The sequence below is a fragment of the Notechis scutatus genome, chromosome 12 (assembly GCF_049901735.1).
Source record: "Notechis scutatus isolate UNSWTSFEM ecotype Mainland chromosome 12, rNotScu1.2, whole genome shotgun sequence".
In the NCBI taxonomy this organism is placed as follows: domain Eukaryota; kingdom Metazoa; phylum Chordata; class Lepidosauria; order Squamata; family Elapidae; genus Notechis; species Notechis scutatus.
The window spans coordinates 12,424,967-12,448,149 of NC_142020.1; the positions used below are offsets into that span (position 1 = coordinate 12,424,967).

General features: G+C 44.8%; 1 protein-coding gene across 1 annotated transcript in view; it reads right to left on the bottom strand.

The window, feature by feature from the left end:
• Positions 1–13,098: 13,098 nt before the first annotated feature.
• GPR139 (G protein-coupled receptor 139) overlaps positions 13,099–23,183 on the bottom strand; it is a 15,544-nt gene continuing 5,459 nt past the window's right edge. The window contains exon 2 of the mRNA XM_087942420.1: positions 13,099–14,732. Within this exon, the coding sequence (XP_087798546.1) occupies positions 13,798–14,732 (935 nt within the window). The 3' untranslated portion in view covers positions 13,099–13,797. The remainder of the gene's footprint in view (positions 14,733–23,183) is intronic.

The following is a 23,183-nucleotide window of genomic DNA, read 5'->3' on the forward strand; positions in this document are numbered from 1 at the left end:
GAGTTTTTAAGCACCTAAAAATGGCTGGTTTGCTTTAGAATCAGCTTCGGTTTTATAGGGCTAGGGGGGAAAAAAGGCAATTTAACTCCAGTTTTTAAGCAAAGTGGGAAAATTCTGGGAACTGTAGTCTTGACATAACTCTGGAGGGCACCAGATTGTGGAAAGAACCATGATCTGTTTCTCAAGTGTTAACGCTTATATTCGGTTAATCCTGATCTACAAGCCAAACAGAGAGAGGCCTTTACATAAGACATCTGTCTTTTCTGTAATGAATTTACATGGAAGTGCTCGAAAAGAAATACAATCAATTATTCAAAGCCCAGATCCTTTTGAAATGCTAATAAGGTCATCCTTATTGAGGGACTCTTGGATCAAATTATGGTAAATTCAGATGGCCGCTGTCAGAGGGCAGTCTCTGCTTGGATGGGACAGGCAGACTAAAGCAAGCAATCCAAATTCTAACAATAGAATGATGATAAGATCATCTCTCTCTAGGGCCCCACTCATTAGCCAAGTCAACCCTCTCTCTGTCTGTCTCTGTCTGTCTGTCTCTCTCTCTCTCTCTGTCTCTGTCTCTGTCTGTCTCTGTCTGTCTCTCTCTCTCTCTCTCTGTCTCTGTCTGTGTCTCTGTCTGTCTCTGTTTCTGTCTGTCTGTCTCTGTCTCTGTCTGTCTCTCTGTCTCTGTCTGTCTCTCTCTCTGTGTCTCTGTCTCTGTCTCTGTCTCTGTCTGTCTCTGTCTCTGTCTCTGTCTGTCTCTGTCTGTCTGTCTGTCTCTCTCTCTGTCTCTGTCTCTGTCTCTCTCTGTCTCTCTGTGTCTCTGTCTCTGTCTCTGTCTCTCTGTCTCTGTCTCTCTCTCTCTCTCTCTCTCTCTCTCTCTCTCTCTCTCTCTCTCTCTCTCTCTCTCTCTCTCTCTCTCTCTCTCTCTCTCTCTCTCTCTCTCTCTCTCTCTGGCAAGTCTGGGGCTATCTCCAACCACCCTGCAAAATTTTGATGGCATGGTTTCCCCCAACACATGGATCCCTGAAGCACAGAAAAAGAGCATTTGAGGTCTATTGTAATTTCCAAGGCAAGGAAAATCCCGTATCAAATGCACAGAGGCTTGTTCAGTGCTTGCTTTCCTTCTCCTTAAAATAGCCTCATAAAGCAAGTCCTTGGTGGGTCCACATCCCCGCACTGTTCCAGCTTAACCCCTCTGCTTTTTTCTGTTTTCCAGGGCTAAATCCAAATATCAAAACCCCACAATACCATTTAATTTCTCTCTCTCTCTCTCTCTCTCTGTCTCTGTCTCTGTCTCTGTCTCTGTCTCTGTCTCTCTCTCTCTCTCTCTCTCTCCCTCCCCCTCCCTCCCTCCCTCCCTCCCTCCCTCCCCTTCCCTCCCTCCCTCCCTCCTTCTCTCTCTCCCTCCCCTTCCCTCCCTCCTTCCTTCTCTCTCTACCTCCCTCCCTCCTGTTTTCTCTCTCTCTCCCTCTCTCCTTCCTTCTCTCTCTCCCCCTCCCTCCCTCCTTCCTTCTCTCTCCCTCCCCTTCCCTCCCTCTCTCTCCCTCTCTCATAAACAACTGCTAAAGTGAAAACTTGCACATGCTTTTTAATTAGAGTCCAATGAACTCTCTTCTACAATATTTATTTCTGTTGAGCTCCTTCTACTCTGGGAAGGCTGCAACATTAATTGCACTAATTATTCTCAGCCATTAACACTAGAGCTAATAAGCAGGATTCTTTCTTTCCAGTCAAATTCAGTTGGCTCTTTCTGAGAACTGGTCTTATGGCCCAAACCACCTGGCCAAGTGGCTCATCTTCAAAGTTTCTGGCAAACCCAACGTGTGAGACGAAGAATGTGCAAAGAGTGTGTGCACATTTCACTCATGCCTCCTTAAGCACTAAGGCAAGGCTGCTGCATCCCAGAATAGGACAACCTGTCATGGCCAAACTTGCTACCGGACAACTCATCATGGAGCAATTCAACAAATCATCATCATCTTTTTTTAAAGACGCCATAATCCCTTGCAGGGCAGAGTCTGGGCAATGAATGGAGCTAGCAGAGTGTTTTAGTGGCCGAATGCCCTTCCTGTCACCAATGCGGAATTTTGTTCAGCAGATATATTCTCAATGTCCCCTGGGAGAGAAATATATCTGCCTCTACCTAGGATCGAACTTACAGCCTCCTGATTGTTAGGCGGGAGCTCCCCCTCGAGGCCGCCACACCACTCCTATGGGGCAATTCAACAAATGCAAAAGTTAAATTAATTTTGATGGAACTGTGGCCAATCATAATAAAATAAGTCAATCCAGAAATGCAAGAGTTACAATAATTTTGACTAAAACGTGGTCACCAATAATAAAATGATTAATACAGTGTTGAATTGTCTGGGCGATTGTCCCTCAGCAAGTTGGCCATAGCAAGTTGTCCTATAGTCTCTGCACTTCTACCAGCACTTACACTCAGCCAAAGGGCCACCTGCACACTGGAAGCAAAGTAATATTTCTAGACAGTAAAGGCACTATTTTGTTCTTTAGGTTTACTGTCTTGGGAGTGAGTCACCCAACTAAGGCTCTGCGCAGCCCTAATTTAGATCCCCTCGATCTAAACGAGATCCCCTTGATCCAGTCTAAATGTTGAGCAAGCTGAAGATGCAACGGAAGTTTGGAGGAGTGCAGACGATAGCAGGTTCTACTGGACAAACCTAAACGGAGTTCTCTTTGTAAAGGTGTTTTGTCTCAACAGCAACTACCCTATCTCACCTGGCCCTGCCATTCTAAGGAAATAGCTGATTTGCACAAAGTCATTTCCTACTCATCTTCACTGGAAAATCTAGTAAGTTCATTGAAGGAGAAGCTCTCTTAGCGAGTTGAAAATGCTTCTCCCCCTTCTCTTTATTTTCACCTAGGCTCAGTTTGTGAGATGCTGTCAACATTTCTACTCATTCTTTCTCTGTCCGCTTCCTCTTCCATTCCGGGCGGAGAGAGGTTGGTTAATAAGGGGGAAAATAAGCAAGCCAACTCCCCAGACAGTAACAGTAACCTGATAACCTTGGAGAAGTCCCCGAAGCAAACTCTAATAGCCTGACGAGAAGGCACACACTCCTGAGTCCTAAGCTGGTCAGAACTGATCCTTATCTACAGATAAAAGGAGAAAGGCTGGCCTGAATGCAGAATGAGACTTCTTGAAGTACACCATGCAGATGAGATGTTGTTAACCTTGCTGAATAATGGGGACATTACAGTAGAGTAGTCCTTGACTTATGACCACAATTGAGCCCTGAGCCCAACATTCCTGTTGCTAAGTGAGATAGTAGTGAGATAGAATTTCGCTCCGTTTTATGACTTTTCGTGCCTCAGTTTTCTTAAGTGAATCACTGCAAGTTGCTACACTAGTAACATGGTTGTCAAATCTGGCTTCCCCATTGACTTTACTTGTCAGAAGATCACAAAAGGGCATCATAGGACCCCAGGACACTGCAACGGTCATAGCTATGAGTTGCCAAGAGTTCGAATTTTGCGGGGTCCTTGGTGTCCTCTGAGCTTGGTTGTTTTCTTGCAGATGTTTCATTGTAACATTCAGCCTAGGTGTCCCAAAGAAGCAACTGGATTTTTTGGTGTGTGTGTTTTTTTAAAGAGGTTTTGCTTCCAAGAAGCATCTTCATTTGACTGGATGGTGGCCAATGGAAGGATTTATGCTCCTTGCAGGCAGCTGGTCATTTGCATCCTTTTAGAGGGTCGTTGAGGCCACTTGGAAGGCTTGGGGTGAACACCCTTCGAATGGTGTGGGAGTATGAATGGATTTCCAGAGAAAAATTGCAGACTACAGGAACCATTTGCACTACTGAGGTGATCCTGAGGACACAGATCAACCTCCAAGTGGCCTCAATGACTCACTAAAAAAGGATGCAAATGACCAGCTCTGTCTGTAAGGAATATAAATCCTCCCATTCCCCACTATCCACTCAGAGATGAAGAAGCTTCTTGAATGTGAAGTGAAATGTCTTCAAAGAAAAAAAACCAGAAAGTCCAGATGCCTCTTGAAAAAAAGCACCTTTGGGACAATGGAGAATCAGTCTAGGTCACATCAGTGCTTACTCCTGATGACTAACACTGACGATGTTACCGAGTTTGGGTAATGAACCATCTGCCAGAAAACAACCAAGCTCAGAGAGAACATGAAGGACCTACAACTCCCAGCATCCTTCACCTTGTTTCTCGAGGCTGGTGGGAACTGTAGTTCTGTCTCACCAGGAAAGCCACCAGTTTTTGCCTCTACCACCAAAGCCCACCCATGACCGGCCTTGTGCAGTTTTCCCAGCAAAGATGCACCACATCCCCCCCACCCCAAATCCCACGTGCGCACACGAATACCGCACAGCCTCCATCGGGTTTCCATAATAACACAGGAGAAATGAAAAGCTCTCCTTGTGCGCGGTGGTAATTAAATCCCTAATCAGTGACAGCCCAGGGAGAAGGATGGATGGCTTTTTAATGCCCCAGTTTAAGGCAGAACAGACCTTGGGTTGTGGCAAGAGCGATAGGACCACAGTCACGTAGGTGAAGAGGAGGCTGTGCACCAGCTGCCTTTGCCATGAATTGCAATTACCACGGTCTGTTTTTAACCGGGCTCAAGTGTACGGTTTCCCTTGATTGCGGGAAGCAGATGGCCCCAGAAAACAAATCCATACCACTCCCAAAAACCATCCTTCGGGAGCCCATTGGGTCATGCAAAGAGATCTTCTTCAACCCAAACCTCTGAAGACGTGCTGGGACTACAACTCCCAGAATCCCTTTGCCTTTATCCCCATCGATTGGGCATCTTACCAGCTGCCACCCCATGGCTAGCAGATGCCAGTTACTTCATATGTCGCTCGAACCATAGCCAATCCCCCAATCTCCATTCCAGGTGCCCGGGAGACGGAATAGAGCAAGGTCCTCCTCCAAAACTTTGCAAAGTTAAGTGTAGACTTCAAACTCTTGAACTCTTCTTCAGTTGGGGATTCTGAGAGTTGGAAGTCCTCATCCCTTAAAACCCCCAAGCTTGCAAAAGACCGCCCTCATTTTAATTCCAATGACTGACTCTTCTCTACCGTTGGGGGCGCTCTGTTAGAACTAGGAGTGGAAGGAGGGGGAAAATCATGCATAAGTTTGGGGTGCGTGTTAAAGAGCATCATTTTATTCCCCAAGAGCAAGGGTCTTCAAACTTGGCAAGTTTAAGACTTGTGGACTTCAACTCCCAGAATCCCTGAGCTAACATGACTGGAGGAGGAATTCTGGGAGTTGAAGTCCACAAGTCTTAAAGCTGTCAAGTTTGAAGACCCCTGATTTACAGTATATATCTTCTATCTTCTATCTCCATATCTATCTATCTATCTATCTATCTATCTATCTATCTATCTATCTATCTATCTATCATCTAATGCAAGGGTCTTCAAACTGGGCAAGTTAATGACTTGTAGACTTCAACTCCCAGAATCCCTGAGCTAACATGACTGGAGGAGGAATTCTGGGAGCTGAAGTCCACAAGTCTTAAAGCTGTCAAGTTTGGAGACCCCTGTAGTACAGAGATGAGCTCCTTCCAGTAGTCCTTGAATTACAACCCACAACCAAGCTCAACATTTCTTCGCTGAGTGCGACAGTTGTTAAGTAAGTTTTGCCCTGTTTTCTTGCCACGGTTGTTAAGCGAATTCCTACAGCTGTTAAGTTAGCAACCAGGTTGACTTTGGTTGGTCGCAAAAGGGGTCGGGGAATCACGTGAGCCCTGGGACGCTGCAACCATCATAAATATGAATCCGTTGCCCCATCATAAATATGAACCAGCTGCCCGGTGTCTGAATTTTCATTACATGACGGTGGGGATGCCACAACAATGGTCATAAGTGTGGAAAATTGCTTTTCTCGGTTCTGTTATAACATCAAACGGTCTCTAAACGGATCAGTCGTAAGTCGAGAACCAGCTGCGTTTGTAGGTTTCTTCGACGCCTCCTCCGGCTCCCTGCAATGCTGGCTAGCTGGGAGCGATCCAGTGGATCTCTTTTCTCCATTCCTCTTCTTTGTTTTTAATTTCTTTGAAGGCAGGAGGAGGAGGAGGAGGAGGAGGAGGAGAGGGAGAAGAGATAGAAGAAGGCGCATGTAAAAAAGGGGGCCTATTTTCCATTAAAATGCAGGGCGCGTGGTATGTGCGCGCATGCCAGACAGATCAAAGAACAGGAGCAGCAGATCACGTGGTTGATCTCCTGGGTGTCTGCTTAAACTCAGAGCTTATTATAATTACACTGATTAATTTTCGGGATTGAGGCCCTCGGTGCTGCCCCAAGGGGTATGGGAGTCGATGGGATGTTTGCAAAACCAACCGATTCATAGCAGGGGGAGCCTGAAAGGGGGGGGCATTCCTGCCCTACACAACTTACACACACACACACACACACTCTAAACACACACCCCAGGGATGAATTAGAGAGCCTTGCTCAGAGCTATTATGTTATTATGGCTGTAAGCGATCCTGCCTCTGTTTCAGGCAGCTGTGAAAAATCACGCTGGTCTTTTGTAGCCTTTAAAAAAAAGGTGGGGGGGGCGTTAATCTGGGAGAGGAGGCAATTCCAGAAAGATTAAACCCACTCCCTGTCTCTTTATTTTAACATTACTGCATCTCCCTCCTCCCTGTGTCTAGCCAAAAACAGGTCCAGAGCTGCTGAAAAAGAGTGGTTCTGGGTGAGAAGTTGCTGGTTACTTTTTACCGGTCTACCATTGAGAGCATTTTGGCACACTGTGTAACGGTGTGGTATGCTGGATGCTCTGCAGCGGATAAGAAGATGCTCCAGAGAGTTATAAACACAGCACACAAAAAATCGTCGGTTGCTCTCTTTCTTCTTTGGAAGAGATTGCGAAGACCAGACTCCTCTCTAGAGCACTAAAAAATCTCCACAGACCATTTTCATCCTGGACATTCATATTTCGATCTGTTACCATCAGGGAGGCATTATAGGTGTCTTAAAATGAGGACTAATAGACTGAGAAACAGTTTCTTTTCCAAGGCAGTAATGGTCTTGAATCAAACAGTGCATTTGTGATTTAGTCCTGTGTATATAGTGGCATTTTTAAACTATTTAACTTACTAAATGTTTTAGATAGGTTTTAGACTAGGTTTTATTATTATTATTATTATTATTATTATTATTATTATTATTATTATTATTATTATTGTTATTGTTATTGTTATTGTTATTGTTTTTAAATACTCTGTAGTGTGATTGTGATGTGGTGTTTGGGGCACTGTGCTGGAGTACCTTTCAAATTTCATTGTATTCGTGGAATGCAATGACAATAAAGGTATTCTGTTCTTACCTACAGTTAAAACGGTGGTTTCGGCTGGCACACTTATGCTCAAAAGGTTATAAGCACAAAAGGAAAATGGGGAGAGGGAGGCAGAGGAGGAAGAACAGAAATTTCAGGCTCAATTGTAGCCGTAAGTCAAGAACTAACTGCACACCTGCCCAGTGGTGGGATTCATTTTTTTTTTACCATCGGTTCTGTGGGCGTGGCTTGGTGGGCGTGGGAGGGGAAGGATACTGCAAAATCCCCATTCCCTCCCCACCCCACTAACCTGATTTCCAGCTCTGTTCTCCTGTGCAGGGCAACCAAAGAAAACCCAGCCGATCAACTGGGACTCAATGAGAGGCAGAGGAGAGATGGGGTTGGCGGGGCCAGTCAGAGGTGGGATTTGCTGGTTCTCTGAAATACTCAAAATTTCCACTACCGGTTCTCCAGAACTGGTCAGAACCGGCTGAACAACCACCTCTGCATCTGTCGCAATGCATTGAAGGTGACATCCCTTCCTTAATACACCTTCTTGGATTTTTGGATTGTTGGGGTTTTTTTTAGAAAAAAAAACTAAAACTTTTCTCTCTGGAAAACCAAAATGGAAGTTTGGCTCAACGTCTTGAAAAAACAACAACAACCACAACAAATATTAACAACATTAACAACAGTTGTAATGGTCTTAAAATAGGCGTGACCCGATGGATTTGAAGCCATTCATGTTGCGAATGGATCCCCGTCTCCTTTGCTGTGTTCCTGAGGCCTGAAAAACTCATGTTTTTCCCCCCCTGGGAAGCAGTCCCATTAATTCCTTTTGTCACAGTGGCTGAGCCCTCAAATCCAGGCTCAGAGAGCTAATAGCTTGATTATTATTTAACTGGTAGTGTTTGCTAAGTCGGCTCTTTATCTTGAGTTGGATTTAACATGAGGCTTAAAACACAGATGGAGAAACTCTGAGGAAAGGCCATTCCGGAGTAAATGGTCGAGTCACATTGTCAGTGTTTTACGTTGTTTTATTTATTTCTGTTCTGCCTTTATTATTTTTTCACAAATAACGCAAGGCAACGAACATGTCTAATACACCTTCCTACTCTCAATTTATAACAACAGCCCTTGAGGTAGGTTGGCCTGAGAGAGAGAGTGACTGACTGGCCCAAAGTCACCCAGCTGGCTTTCATGCCTAAGGCAGGACTAGAACTCAACATCTCTTGGTTATTGGCCCAAAGTCACCCAGCTGGCTTTCATGCCTAAGATGGGACTAGAACTCACCACTCGACCAAACTGGCTCTCTATAATTTCCAAATGAGTAATAGATGGCCAAGTTGTAAATCTAACTGCAAGCAAACAGCTCAGGAATTTTTAATTGGGCCGATATTGTTGGGCTGCCTGACCTCCTTTATTTTTTAACAATTCTTTGAATAAAGATACGAAATAGATATGAAAGTCAAAAGCCCTTTCCTTTGTATGGGACATGTTCCAGGTATCTCTGAAGTCCGTGTGAATTGCTTGGGCATGTCTTCAAGGACTACCTTTGGCCAATGGAGGTTAGGGTTCAGCCAACTCGTCATTCCAGCCCTTTTAAGAATTAGCAAGGTTCTTCCGGCCTCCATTTTGCAAGTGCACCCACCAGGGGCTCTCGGCTGTCTAAATATATCCCTGGAAAACAGATTTTGCTGACCGCAGTGGATTCCCTTTGTGCCATGGGATTCCTATATTCGGAGCATTTCTGACCATGCTGATTCTTAGACTGGCTTGAAAATTAATTGGCCTGACCCCTGGCAACCCTGATCAAAAGCCAGAACAGAATTTGTGGCTAAACGAGCAAACAGCGCAGACTTCCTGATTTGAAACTGGCTAACTGACCCCCCTCATTATGCTCTTGAAAAGACACGCAGAAAGTTGACATCTTTTTTTTTTAATTGAACTGTGCAATTGCTTCTGTAGTTGTGAATGTAGAAGAATAAAATGCCGTGTATAAATAGTTTTATCCCACCCACCCCGAGTTAATAACAAAACAATAGAGTTGGAGAGAACCTTGGTGGTCTTCTAGTCCAACCCCGTGCTCAAGCAAGAGATTCTATACCAAGTGACTGTCCAATCTCTTCTTCAAAACCTCCAGTGATGGAGCGCTCACAACTTCTAGAGACAAGTTGTTCCACTGATTAATTGTTCTCACCTTTAGGAAATTTCTCCTTAGTTCTAAGTTGCTTCTCTCCTTGATTAGTTTCCACCCGTTGCTTCTTTACCTGCCCTCAGGTGCTTTGGAGAATAGCTTGACTCCCTCTTCTTTGGGGCAGCCCCTGAGATATTGGAACAATGCTATCATGTCTCCCCTGGTCCTTCTTTTCATTAGACAAGACATACCCAGTTCCTGCAACCGTTCTTCATATGTTTTAGCCTCCAGGCTCTTAAACATCTTAGTTGCTCTTCTCTGCACTCTTTCTAGAGTCTCAGCGTATTTTTTATAACATCTGAGTTATCAGATGCATTTTTTTTAAATTACACACACACACACACACACACACACACACACAATTTAAAAAAAACTGCATCTGATAACTGATATAACTATAACTATAACTATAACTATAACTATAACTATAACTAACGATAACTAAACTATAACTATAACTATAACTATAACTATAACTATAACTATAACTATAACTATAACTATAACTATAACTAAACTATAACTAAACTAAACAAAAACAAAAACAAATACAAAAACTATATACATATACATATACATATACATATACATATATACGTATGGTATTCAGCTTTGTTCGGGTATTTTCCCACGTCATTATAGTTGTGCTTTTAAAGTTGTAGCAACGTTTCGGCAGAATCTCACCTGCCATCATCAGGCTTCTGTACAGTGTCCGTCTGTGAGTCAGGCAACTTTAAAAGCACCACTATAATGACGTGGGAAAATACCCAAACAAAGCTGAATACCATACATATAAATACCCGCGAGAACTTAAGAAAACAATGTTTCCATTGTCCAATATTATCTTTGCTCTAAAGTGCTTTTTAAATTTTTCTTTTCTTTTCTTTTTTTAACCAAGCTGGGCATTTAAAATGATTGCTACCCTAAGAAATGGCTGCCAGTGCTGGAAAACGCAGCTCCCTCTTTCCACCTCTCGCCGAGCGCATCCCTAATGGAACCGGATGTTTAGCCCCCAACAAAAGCGACAATTTTACAGAAAAACCAGATTATGCCTCCAGGTTGCTCATTTTATTCAATTGTGCACCAGTAAAAGATTGTCTTTTCAAAGCAGCCTTGTTACCAAAAACAAAACAACAAAACCATGCAATTCTCCCTTTATGAAGCTAAACCAGTAGAGGAGAAAGAAAAGAAACGGTGTTTTTTTTTCCATGCTTACATTTCTTCTTTTTAATGAGATTTTTCAGGGAAAAGGAACCAAGGGTGCTTTATCTGAAAGAATGAAGAAGAAGAAGGGGAAAAAAGCAAGTGGTAATGTTAAGAAACCATCTCATGCTGGCTGAATAGAATAGAATACTTTATTGGTCAAGTGTGATTGGACACAGTGTTTATGTTTTTCTACTGTAGATATGGGGGTGTGAGGAACAATCGGAGATTAACCGTGCTGTGTGTGACACATGCCGATGCTTAAACAGCTGCACACAAGCACACACACACACACCCTGGCATGATCACAGGTGCTTGTAGAAGCTAAACTGGAGGAGGCACCGGTTCTCCAAAACCTCTAATTAACTGGGATCAACAGATACAGGCTTTTCTGTATCTCTCTAAAGCTAGTAACCTCGTCCCTCGGGAAACATGGGGGAAGGTCTCCATTCTTGTTGAATTTTACAGACCTGAGAGTTTCTGCCTTGGGATCGGTTAGTTGGTTTTCCAACTCTGTTTCTACAGTTCTATACAGGGGTGGGACTCAATTTTTTTTTACTACTGGTTCTGTTGGCGTGGCTTGGTGGGTGTGGTGTGGCCTGGTGGGCGTGGCTGGGTTGGCGTGGCTGGGTGGGCGTGGTGTGCATGGTGGGCGTGGCTTGGTGGGCATGGCAGGAAAAGGATACTGCAAAATCCCCATTCCCACCCCACCCCACTAACCTGCTTTCCAGCTCCGTTCTCCTGTGCAGGGCAACCAAAGGAGACCCAGCCAATCAGCTGTAGGCGTGGCTTGATGGGCATGGTGTTCTGTGGGCGTGGCTTGGTGGCCACGGCCTGGTGGGCGTGGCAGGGGAAGTTTACTACAAAATCCCCATTCCCTCCCCACCCTACTAACCTGCTTTCCAGCTCCGTTCTCCTGTGCTGGGCAACCAAAGGAGACCCAGCCGATCAGCTGGGACTCGGGAGGTGGAGACTAGATGGGGGCGGGACCAGTCAGAGGTGCTATTTGCTGGTTCTCCAAACTATTCAAAATTTCCACTACTGGTTCTTCAGAACTGGTCAGAACCGGCTGAATACCCACCTCTGGTTCTATACCTATAGAAGTCAGTGTCAACTGAACCAATCGTGTCCTTTCCTGTTCAAATGGACATCATTCTCTCTAGAAAGGGGGCAGTGTGCTCTTAAATCACTTCATTTCTTAGATACTGAATATCTTAATTGCCATAAAACAGGGGTCCCAGTCCGTAGACTGGCCATGGTCCATGGCATGGCAAAAACCGGGCGGGGGCGAAAAAGCGATGCCCCATCTATGGGATGCAGGCAACACATGAAATCACGCCGTGGGAGAAACCTCCCTGCACAGAACCGGTGCCCAAAAGGTTGGGAGCTGCCGTCCTCCCAAAAAATAAAAACAAAATCATAAAATTGACCATCTCACTGAACCACCCTGCTTAGCAACGGGAATTCTGGTTCTAATTGTGGTCGTAAGTCAAGGACTATCCATGCTATTCCTTAAAAGTTCTAGTTTTGCAGTCCTGGACTGATAATAAATAACTTGATTGGAAGCATGCACTAAAGTGAAACATCCAGCCATCGCTGTTTCCCCCGAGGTGCTGCCACATAAGATGGTGCATGTCATCCCAAATATTGTTTTCCATGTTTTCTGAAGGCAGACATTAACAGTCCAAAATAATTCTTCAGGGACAAGAGATGTGGCACAGATTTTCTCTGCATGTTACAAATGTTCAATAACTTTGGTGTTTCTTCTTTCTTCAGCTCATCCCACAACACCTGATCTTTGGGAAAAACTTCTTATGATAGCTGGGACGTCTTTCATCCAACTAACAAGAATCTCAGTCAATGGAAAACTAAAAGGACTCTAAGAAGCCATAAACAGATTTTTGACGCGCCTGTGTTTATGAAGGTGAATAGTTAAATACTTGAATTCACACACACACACACACACACACACACACAACCCTGTTGTATTCCATCATGTGTACATTTTCGGCCTTTTCCAATGTATGTAGACCAACTCACCCTTGAAAACTTTGACTAACTCTCAAGAACTTTGTGGAGTCCGTAAAAATCACCGATGACTTAAGTGCCTTAAATGGAAGAAAATGCCTAAGAGGGCTAAAGATTGATTATTATTTTTTTAAGAAAAAAAGCTAAGCAAAAGAAAATGTGTACCGATAACGAACGGTCTTGTTCTTATTCTCTGTTCAGGAAAATTCCTTTTGTTTTTAAATCTCTCTTAGACATTGCTCAGAATGTAAATAAGGTAAGACTCAAGAGTTTTCACGTTGTTTCACATGCTAGTGTTAAGAAAGGGATTATTTTTTTTCCAGCGTTAATCCTCCTTCCAAGGAAGTTGCAATGGTCAGCTTATACACCGTACAAATATTCTAAGGATGGCTATTGCATTGACTCAGTGTCCCAACTGTCCATTCCAGAGATTTTCCATGCCAAGATGGGGGGAGGGGGAAACAAGCAAACGAGAAAGTGATCCCCATCCTTCTAAGTATGAATAGTTCTTCCAATGAAACCTCCCAAAAATTAGCCTATGCACCATACAAATATTCTAAATATGGCTAACTTCCTTTACGTAGTGTCCAAACATCCAAGTAATAAGATTTCATGCCACGATGAAGGTAACCCAACCGAAGTTGGAAAGGGAGCGAGCAACAGCTTAGAATCCACCCACATCTCCTCCATCAGAGTCTATGCAATATATAAATAAATATTCGGATTTCTACATCTTCTGAAGGGTTTGGTTAGGGTGATAAGAGTGAGGCTTAATTGAAAGTTGCGCTGTATGCTTTTCACCCAAGTCTTACACAAAGAATACACACATCTCTCAGGTCCTGTAGATCTTTTGAACCAAGACTGTTGATTAAGCCTTTGCAAGAGATGAAGCTGTGAAGCTTTCTGCCTCTCCTTTGTTCTCCTGGAGGTGTCGAAGACACCTGTAAACGATTGTAGCCTGATTATCTTCTGATGCTCGGAGAGGAACAAAATCCAATGGCTGCTATTTTGCAGCGATTATCCCCGGCTCTTCCATGTCATCGATGGAACAGCTTCAAAAAGAACCACACTTCCATGGACCATCCACCATGGGTCTGTCACGGAGAGATCTTTATAGGCTTCCCATTTTTATCATATTGGTAGACAAGCATTTTGATGCAGTGGGAGTTGGCCGGGGATATCCATGGGCTGCTCGTTATCGAAAAGTTATGGTTTGTGTAGAACTGGACGGGTTGCTTCTGACAACGGAAGAACGCCTTCAGCGTTACAGCCGCCATTGTGCGGAACCGCTTGCTGATGAAACAGTACAGGAAGAAGTTGATGGCGGTGTTGAGCAACGCGAGCATGTTGGCCACGTCGGAGACAATGTGGACCGACCAGCTGTTGTTGATGGGAGACACATAAAGGTGGTAAAGGATCATGATAATCCTCGGGGCCCAGAGGATGGCGAAAATGGATGTTATGGTAAACAAGATGGCGGTGGTTTTCCCAGTGGAATAGCCTCGCAGACGGAAGTTGCACTTCTGTCGAAGCTTGTAGACAATAATGGAGTTCAAGATGAAGAAGATGGAGCAGGGGATCAGGTAGATGGTGAAGCAGTGGATCCAGATGAGGATGTGATGAACAAGCGTGCTTGTGTAGTCTTCCTTCCAGATGTTCGGCCACCAGTAGTACGGGATGCTGGTTAGAAAGCAAATAATATAAACGCTCCCAATCACTTTGCGGGTGCGAGCAGGATAGGAGACCATGTGGTATTTGAGGGGATGACAGACGGCGATGTACCGGTCGATCGTGAGAGGGACGGTAATCCAGATGGAAGTGTGGATGGAGGAGAACTCTAACACCTCAATAATTTTGTCCAGGACTTCAGGCATCTTCTTCTTCAAGATGAAATCTTCCAACAAGAAGTCAACAAAGACGATGAAGAAAAGGACGAGCAAGTCAGCCACCGCAAGAGCTAAAAGGTAGTTGTAGGAGGACTTTTGACGCCGAGCCACCAGCTGCGACAGAATGATTACCGTCAAAATGTTAGCTGTAATGGGAGAGAGAGGGGGGGAAAAATTACATTAACTTGAGAAGATTAGCAATTACTATTAGGTCCCAAGAATCCAATGTGACACATGGAGTTACTTAAGAATATTCTAAAAGAGAACTTGAATACATTAGATGCATCTATTTGGGTTTCTGAGAATAGTAATAAAGAAGTAATCAACAGTAGCTGAAAAAGAGGATTAATGTTGGAAAAATAACTCAAGAATTAAGCTGCAAACAACACCTCAATCAGGGAACTACCAATTCAGACAAACCGTAAATAACAGAAATCCTCAAGTACATTCTCACCAACCCTGACAAGTCAAGCTACTTGTTTATAAACAGAGGGCAAACCCCACTCCCTTCTAGCCCTGATGATATTACCGAGTTGGGTCATAAAATGTCTGCAAGGAAACAACCAAATTCAGAGAGCACCCAGGACCCCAGAGTTTAAGATGTGTGGATTTTAACTCCCGGCTTGCTGGCTGAGGAATTCTGGGAGTCCCAAGACTCAGCAGTCCATCTGCATTTGAAAGACAAAGGCCACTCTTTTGGAGACCAACAAAATCCACATTCTGAATAAAGAGGTCCTCTGCTTGAAAGAGAGCTAAAATGTTAAAATTAAACAGCCCTCTCCCGACAAAGGGGAAGGCGTACAGCACAGTCCTTTCAGCAGTTCCAAGGAGGCCCCACACACCCTTTTGTGCTCTGATTCAGGTGATCCTAAGGGCACAGATAAATCCCCAAGTGGCCTCAATGGCCGACCTTCAACGTGGTAACCACCAGATGACTGCAAGGAATATAAATCCTTCCCTTCCCCACCATTTACTGAGAACTGAAGATGCTTCTTGGGTGAGAAATGAAATGTCTTCAAGAGGAAAAAAAAACAGAAAGTCCAGTTGCCTCTTGAAAAAAGCACCTTTGGGACAACCATGACCTGGATGACTATGGAGGATCTCCATAGACCTCTCCTTTGAAAATGTTTTGCTTCTCATCCAAGTAGCTTCTTCAACTCTGAAGAAGAAGAACGGAAAAAGCTTCTTGGATGAGAAGCGAAAGTCCAGTTGCCTCTTGAAAAAAGTGCCTTAGGAACAACCAGGACCTGGATGAGTACACAGACATTCAGTCTTTGGCTAAGGTTGAGTAACCATAGTCTAGACAACTGATGATGAGGAGATGCCTCTTAAGTGCAGGACAATCTTCTTCAGAATATGGGTCAACACTGATTCTCTTTAACTGGACTCTGATTTAATTCCACTCTGGCTGCAAGACATTCTGGCTGGACGTCATACAAACATTTCCCAACAGTTGCTACACCACCAACCTATTTAATTAATTCACCAAGTACAGAGGTTTGGTTTACTGAGAGAGGATGAGTTGCCAAGTATTGAAATTTCATACACATTCAGTAATTACTCTTTTTTTTGTGTGGAGCTAATGCAGCACATTTAACGTTTAACTTCTGAGTGTGCCGGTTTCTTTCCCAAGGCCAATCAAGAACAACGACATGAATTCCTCTAGCTGACAACCGAGGAGAAAGGTGGGACCGAAAGACAGGATGAAAACGATTCTCTTGGGTGGATGCTGCACCTCCGAATACAAGCGCATATTATTTGCCACTTAACCGCCAAGTATTTATGAACAATCTCTTAGTGCATCTTAATGAAACTTGATTTTCCGGGGGGTGTGAGAAAGAAACTTGAACAGCGACAGCAGGGGGTGGGGGGGGTGGGAAAGATGCTGCTGGCATTTTGCCTTTTTTTAAAAAAAAAAAAAGAATTGCATCTTCAAGCTCTCAAGTTAATTCCTGCTTTGCTAAGTGCTGAAGAAGATACTGAAAAGGACTGCTACTCAGCCACCTGCGTTTGGAGATCAGGGGGTGGCTTCATTCCCAATGCGTTCCCCTTGCTCAAAGTTCATTATGGAGGGGGATAAGGTCCCCGAGAAGATTGCATGGTTGCCAAGATTATGATTCATAATTAGATGAGGAGGGCTCCTTTGAGTCAAGTGGAGGTCCTTGAGACTACGTGAAGTGATCCATAAAGTTATCTGAAAAATAACATGGAGGTGTTTTATCATTGTCTTCTGCCTGGGAAGTTGCTTTCAGTGGATCCTCTGAGTCAAGCTTAAGTCCTTGAGGCTACATGATCCATAAAGTTCTCGCAATAATAATATGGAGTTGATTTACATTGTCCTCTGCTGGGAAGTAGATTGGAGTCTAGCTTTCAATGACTCCCTTGACTCAAGCTTAGGTCCTTCAGACCAGTGTTTGCCAACTGGTGGGCCAGGGACCACTGGTGGGCCGCAAGAAAATTGTAGTGGTCCGCAGAGCAATGTCTCCCCCCACCAAAGCAATTAATCCAGGCTGCACGGGAACACAAGGCTGTGCCGCCCACATGGCCTGCCCACCCGCTGGCCCCTACCCTTCAGCAGAGCTCAAACCTTACCTTGAGTAGAGCCACGGGATCTGGAACTGGAAGGTAAGACCAACGGCGGGGGAGGGAAATCCGCTCTGGGGTGGCTTGGTGGGAAAGTCAGTCCCCTATTCCAGAGCTTCAGGAGTCAGAGGACTGGCCCTTTGGTCATCCTGGAGCAGCTCCTCTAGTCCATGGCAGGCCGGTGCACCTGGGTGGAGGAGCAGCTGCTCCAGGATGACCAAAGGGCCAGTCCTGTGACTACTACAGCTCTGGAATAGGGGACTGCCTTTCCCACCAACATCAGCAAGCCACCGTCAGTCAAAATTCATATTAGTGGTCCGCGGGATTTAAAATTATGAGTTTGGTGGTCCCTGAGGTCCAAAAGGTTGGCGACCCCTGCTTCAGTCTACAAGCTCCATAAAGTTCTCTCAACAATAGTATGGAAGTGACTTATCCTTGTCTTCCAATGGGAAGTAGGTTGGACCTCAATCAAGTTTAAGTTCTTGAGCTACATGAACAGACCCATAACATTTTCTCAATAATAATATGGAAGTGGCTTATCAGTGTCTTCTTCTGGGAAATAGGTTGGACTTCCAAATCTAGCTTTCAACTCTTGAGGTTTATACATGTCTTTCATCCAGCTGCTAAAGAGGTCTGACCCTGTTTTAACTTGTTTTTGACAGTTCCTACCATCATATTAGCATACTTGTTACAAGAACAATTCATTGTACCCAGATCCAAATCCATCTATGGGTTGTTTCTGTCCAAAGTTCAGATTCTGTACAAGCTCATTTTGAGATAAATGAGCCCTTTAACCTATCAATAACATTTATCATTACTCCAAAGGTCATTGCTTTTCTTTTTCAAATCTGATTTTTAAACATTAGGTCGTTCCAAAATTCTGGAGACTCCAAAGCAGTATTTCTCAATCTTGGCAACTTTTAAGATGAAGTCCACGTATCTTAAGAGTTGCTAAAGTTGAGAAACAATACTCCAGAGCTTGCAGAAATGTGGATAATCACTAGGGGCCAGCAAAGGAGAGGCAGAACGTTCTCAGGATTCAATACCTTCTAATGGTTGTCTAATGGGGTTTGCAGGCCAAATGCAGTAGCCTTACTCAAGGCAAACGTTCAAAGCAGGCAAGCCAACTATTGTCCCATCTAGGTCTGATGGGAATTGAAGCTCAGCAAGATGTGGAGAACTGCACGTTTTCTGTTCCTGGTGCAGATAACCCTGGGCTAGCTGCACAAAGAGCTTGTCCCGCTGCCAAGGAGCTTCCTAGCTATTAATGTAGCGAGATCCATAGGCAGACACGGCTCTCTGCCTTGTTCTCTGAAGAAGTTATTGATTTTTTTTCAGGATCCTCGGTGAAGCTGAAGCTCCGGCCAAACAAGGCAAGACCCAAATTTCCATCCCCCACCCCCCCGAGTTTCTAAGGAGAGTTGACCCCCTTTGCTTGGAAAGCAAAGATTGACGTGACTTTCTGGAAGGACTGCAGATTTGAATGGTGGGGCTGGCAGTTCTGTTCTTTAGCTGGTTGTCACGTAGGCCTGAGGAGGATACAGGTGGGTAATAGTGAGATGGGAATAGACAGGGGGGGGGGGCTCGAGGTGGAGATACTGCTACCCAAGGGTGGGCTGCTGGGGGTTCGCAGGGGTTCGGGAGAGCCCCTAGCAAAGATTCTGTGCAGGTCAGGGAACCCCTAAATCCCACTCCTGGATGGTCCCACCCAGGGGTGGGATTCTACCATTTTGCACCTATTCGCCAGAACCGGGTTGTTAACATTTTAAGCAGTTCGGAGAACCGGTTGTTAGAAGAAATTACAGGCCTAATCCTGTAAGGAAGGCAGGAAGGAAACATTCTGGTGTTGCTTACAGAAACTGCCTCTCCGTTAACCCTTATTACATTCTTGGCAGGACTAGACTTCCTGTCTCAGGAACTTCTCTGGAGTTTTTTCCCCCTCCTTTGCTGGTACTTTGCTTGTGTGGAGTGACCATTCAAAGTTACAATGGCACTGAAAAAAGTGACTTATGACCGTTTTTCACACTTACGACTGTTGCAGCATCCCCACGGTCATGAGAGGCCAGGCGAGGAGATGCGTGCCTCGATGTGAGTGATGTTGAGTTGGCCACACCCAGCCAATAACATGACCACCAAGCCACGCCCACCACCTAAGCCACACCCACAGAACCGGTTGTTAAAAATTTTGAATCCCACCCCTGTCCCCGCCCACCCCTCCCCTCCCAGGAGTCCCCCCTCCCACCGTGGTGCAGGAGGCCGACTAGGCCACACCCACCATGGGGAGCAACTGGGCAGAGAATCCTTTGCTAAAATTTTTGAAGCCCATCCCCGCTGTTATAAGGGCTGACTGGGTGGGGAGGGGCGGGGTCAGCCAGGGGCACAGTTTGCCGGTTCTCCAAACTGCGTAGAATCATAACAACCAGTTCTATAGAACCGGTCTGAGCCGGTAGAATCCCAACCCCTGGTCATAAGCTACTTTGTTTTTTGCAGTGCCATTGTAACTTCAGACGGTCACTAAACGAACTGCTGTAAGTTGAGGACTGCCTATATTGCCTGGATGTGCTTCACAGATGGAAGTCTTGCCCACCTTGGCTCAACGTCAAACCTCCCCGCTTTCCTGCCCTTGATCCCCCTTTCATTTAGAGACCACTCAAAGTTACGTCAAACTCAACAGCCACACAACATGCTTTTTCCTGGCAGGATTGCAGAAATAGATTTCCACTCTCGACTTCTAGGATTTGTGTTTTTACCACCCAGCCTTGGCAGCCACTTAAGATTCCCCAATGACACACACACACCACCACACCCCCACCCCGGCCAGGCCTTACCAGCTTAGCTTTTCCAGTTTTCTGCCACTTGCGAAGGCACTTAAACATTGGATGGATCAATACAAATCTCGCCTCTCTTGTAATGTTGACCTTAGCAGATCAGTGTCTCCATGTGTGCATACACAACACACACACACACACACACACAGGCATCCCACTTACACAAAATACGCTCCATAGAAAAACCTCCCTAAAGAGAGACCATCGTCCGAGTGATTTCTTTCCCACCCCACCACTCTCATGCTACTAATCCTTGATCTTTCTCCTTTGATACCGGTTGTCTCTTCGGTTGGCTCTTAATGGCCCTCCTCGTGCCAAGATACATCAAGGCGAGCAATTCCATAATGGCTTTTCTAGAAGCACACGTCGCAGCCGTGCGTTTCTCTGAGGACTGAGCGTTGGGCATATTTATGTATTTATTTAATTATTTAATTTATATCGCCGCCTTTTCACCCATGGCGACTCGAGGCGCGTGGGGCACGTGGGGCAAGTTCCTTCCCCCTCCGCCCTTTCCCCCCTCCCCTCACTACCTCGTGTTGCTCGCGATGCAAGTGGCACAAGCCTTGTGTTCCTGCACAGCTTGGATTAATCGCTTTTGGGGGTGACATTTCTCTGCGGACCACCAACATTTTCTCACAGACCACCAGTGGTCCCCAGCCCGCTGGTTGGTGACTACTGCTTTGGAGAATAGGTTGATGACCCCCCTCTTCTCTGTGACAGCCCCTCAAGTACTGGAAGACTGTTTCCATGTCACCCCTAGTCCTTCATCACACTAGACATACCAGCTTCCCTCAATCGTTCCTGGGGCTGATGGCTTTGTGGTATCCAACTCATAAAATATTTCTATGGTCTTTTTAGAGTTGCCAACAGAAAGGGAGAGGGAAGCAGTGCAGCAGCTTGCAAACTGAAACTGCCTTCCATAAATGTTTTCGAAGATAGTTTCTAGGTGACCAAAGTTTCTGCCGTGCAAAATTCTAACTGGAGAGCATGATTGATGACTCCTGGCTATGGATGTGTCCCATTGGAGAATATGAATTACGATACACCCAGAGGGTGGAGGGAAAACCAGGATCAAGGGTGACAATGAATGATGTGACTCAGAGTCGGCTAATCCCAGGCAGTGCTGGACATTTTAACTCCCAATAAATCCTTTTTAAGTTTTGGAAGTTTGGCTCAAGACTCATGATTTAAATTGGGGGTAACTGCTGGGATCCTGACATGTGGCCCCATTCCTTTCTAATCAACCTTTCCCCCACTTGCTTTTCTGCAAGCAGCTAGCTAATCTTCCCAATCTTCTCCAATTTGTTTCAGCAGCTGATGTGTTACAGCGCTGACCTTGACTTCAGACCAACTACCAGCTGATGCTTCCTGCTTGTGGAATTTCAATGCTCCCAGCTTCATTCCAAGATACGCACTCCCGTCTTTGGCAATGAAAGAGCATCTGCCATCATATTCTCCCATTCTTTCTGGAAATTAAATTTTCAGGCAGGGACTATTAAGCAGGCCCTTTTGCCAGACGTCCTATTGACTGATGCTAAGTGTTTTTAATGCATAATATTCTTTAACAGACACCTGCCCTGGGGTTTTCTCTTCCTTATTCTTCCTCTGAGCTGTTGGGATGACTTTTTCCCCTTCATCACAAAAATAGACAATATCCAGAATGGTAAATATTTGGGTCCCTCCCACCCGCCGCCTGACACCTGCCTATCATCTTGCAATGTTTTTACAAGCTGTTTCATTGTCCTTGTGCTGTAAACTCAGAAATGTAGATTAGAGAGGAATTTCTGATGGAGCAAGTGAAAGGACACCCCCTTTGAATCTAAATAAGATCGTCTGAGATTTCAATCTTTTTCCAACTCTACTCTCAAATCTCAGCATTCGCAGAGCATTAAAGTTCAGTTGCTACAGCATTTATTATTCCATCCTTATATCAGAGGAATAGAATTGAAAGCTGTTTTCCTTTGGACAAAGTTTAGATATTATCTTTCCAATACCTTAACAATCAGGAACCCAACTCTCTGCTTAGGGCTTTCCCAGATAAATGGGCTTTAATTAAAAAAAGAGAATAGGTTTCATTTAAATGTTAGAGGGGGGGGAGAAACCCTTGTTTATACAGTTAAGTCCTTGACTTACAGCCATTCGTTTAATGACTGCCCAAAGCTACAGTGGCACTGGAAAAAAGTGACTTATGACCACTCCTTGTGCTTACAACTGTTGTAGCATCCCCACAGTCATGTGATCAAAGTTTTGGCAACTTGTATGTCTTTATGATGGGGGTGGCATCCTAGTGCCACGTGTTTGCCATTTTGTGACCTCACCATTCTGATAACAGATAATCAGAGTTGGAAGGGACCTTGTAGATCATCTAGTCCAACCCTCTTGTCCAAGCGGGAGACCCTACACCCTTTCTGACAAATGGCAGTCCAATGGCTGGGGAATTCTGGCAGTTGAAGGCCAGACATAAATCTGCCCAGGTTGGACATCCCTGGTCTGGGGGAATGTCTCGAAAAAGGTCCCTGTGCCAGACTTTTCAGGGGGGCCTTGTCCATCCTGCAACGTCTGTATCATTTCTTCAAAATCCCAATCAGCAGCGTTAAGTCCTTGCGAAGCGCAAGGATCCAAGTTGCCTTTTTTTTCTCTCCTTTCAGGGAGAATCTCATTTGAATTCTTGGCATCGAAATTCCCGGGCGAGAGGGAGGAGGGGAAAGGAGGGAGGAGAAAGAGGACGAACTGAATATTTCACCTTACAGAAACAAAGAAACAATGGACTGATTAAGTGTTTATAGCAACACAGCACTGGTAATAAGTTTTTTTTTTTCCCCAGCAGATACTGAGTGCTAATGGGAGGGGGGGAAAATGTTTTGCATACTCTCCTTGCCCCAATGCCAGGATAAATGACAAAAAAATTGAAACATTAATAGCTTCTCCCTCCCAAATTAATTGCGTTTGGAGGACAATAACGAAAGGGGGAAAAATAAGCTTATCTCTTGGTGGTTTGCATTGAGAGATAGTCCTTGAGTTAGGATGACAATTGAAGCCCAAATTTCCATCGCTAGGCAAGGCGGCTGTTGAGTGAGTTTCGCTCCATTTTATGGCTTCTTCTTTTTTTGGCCTCAATTGTGAAGCGAATCACTGCATAAGTGAATGACGTGGTCATTAAGCAAATCTGGCTTCCCCCATTGACTT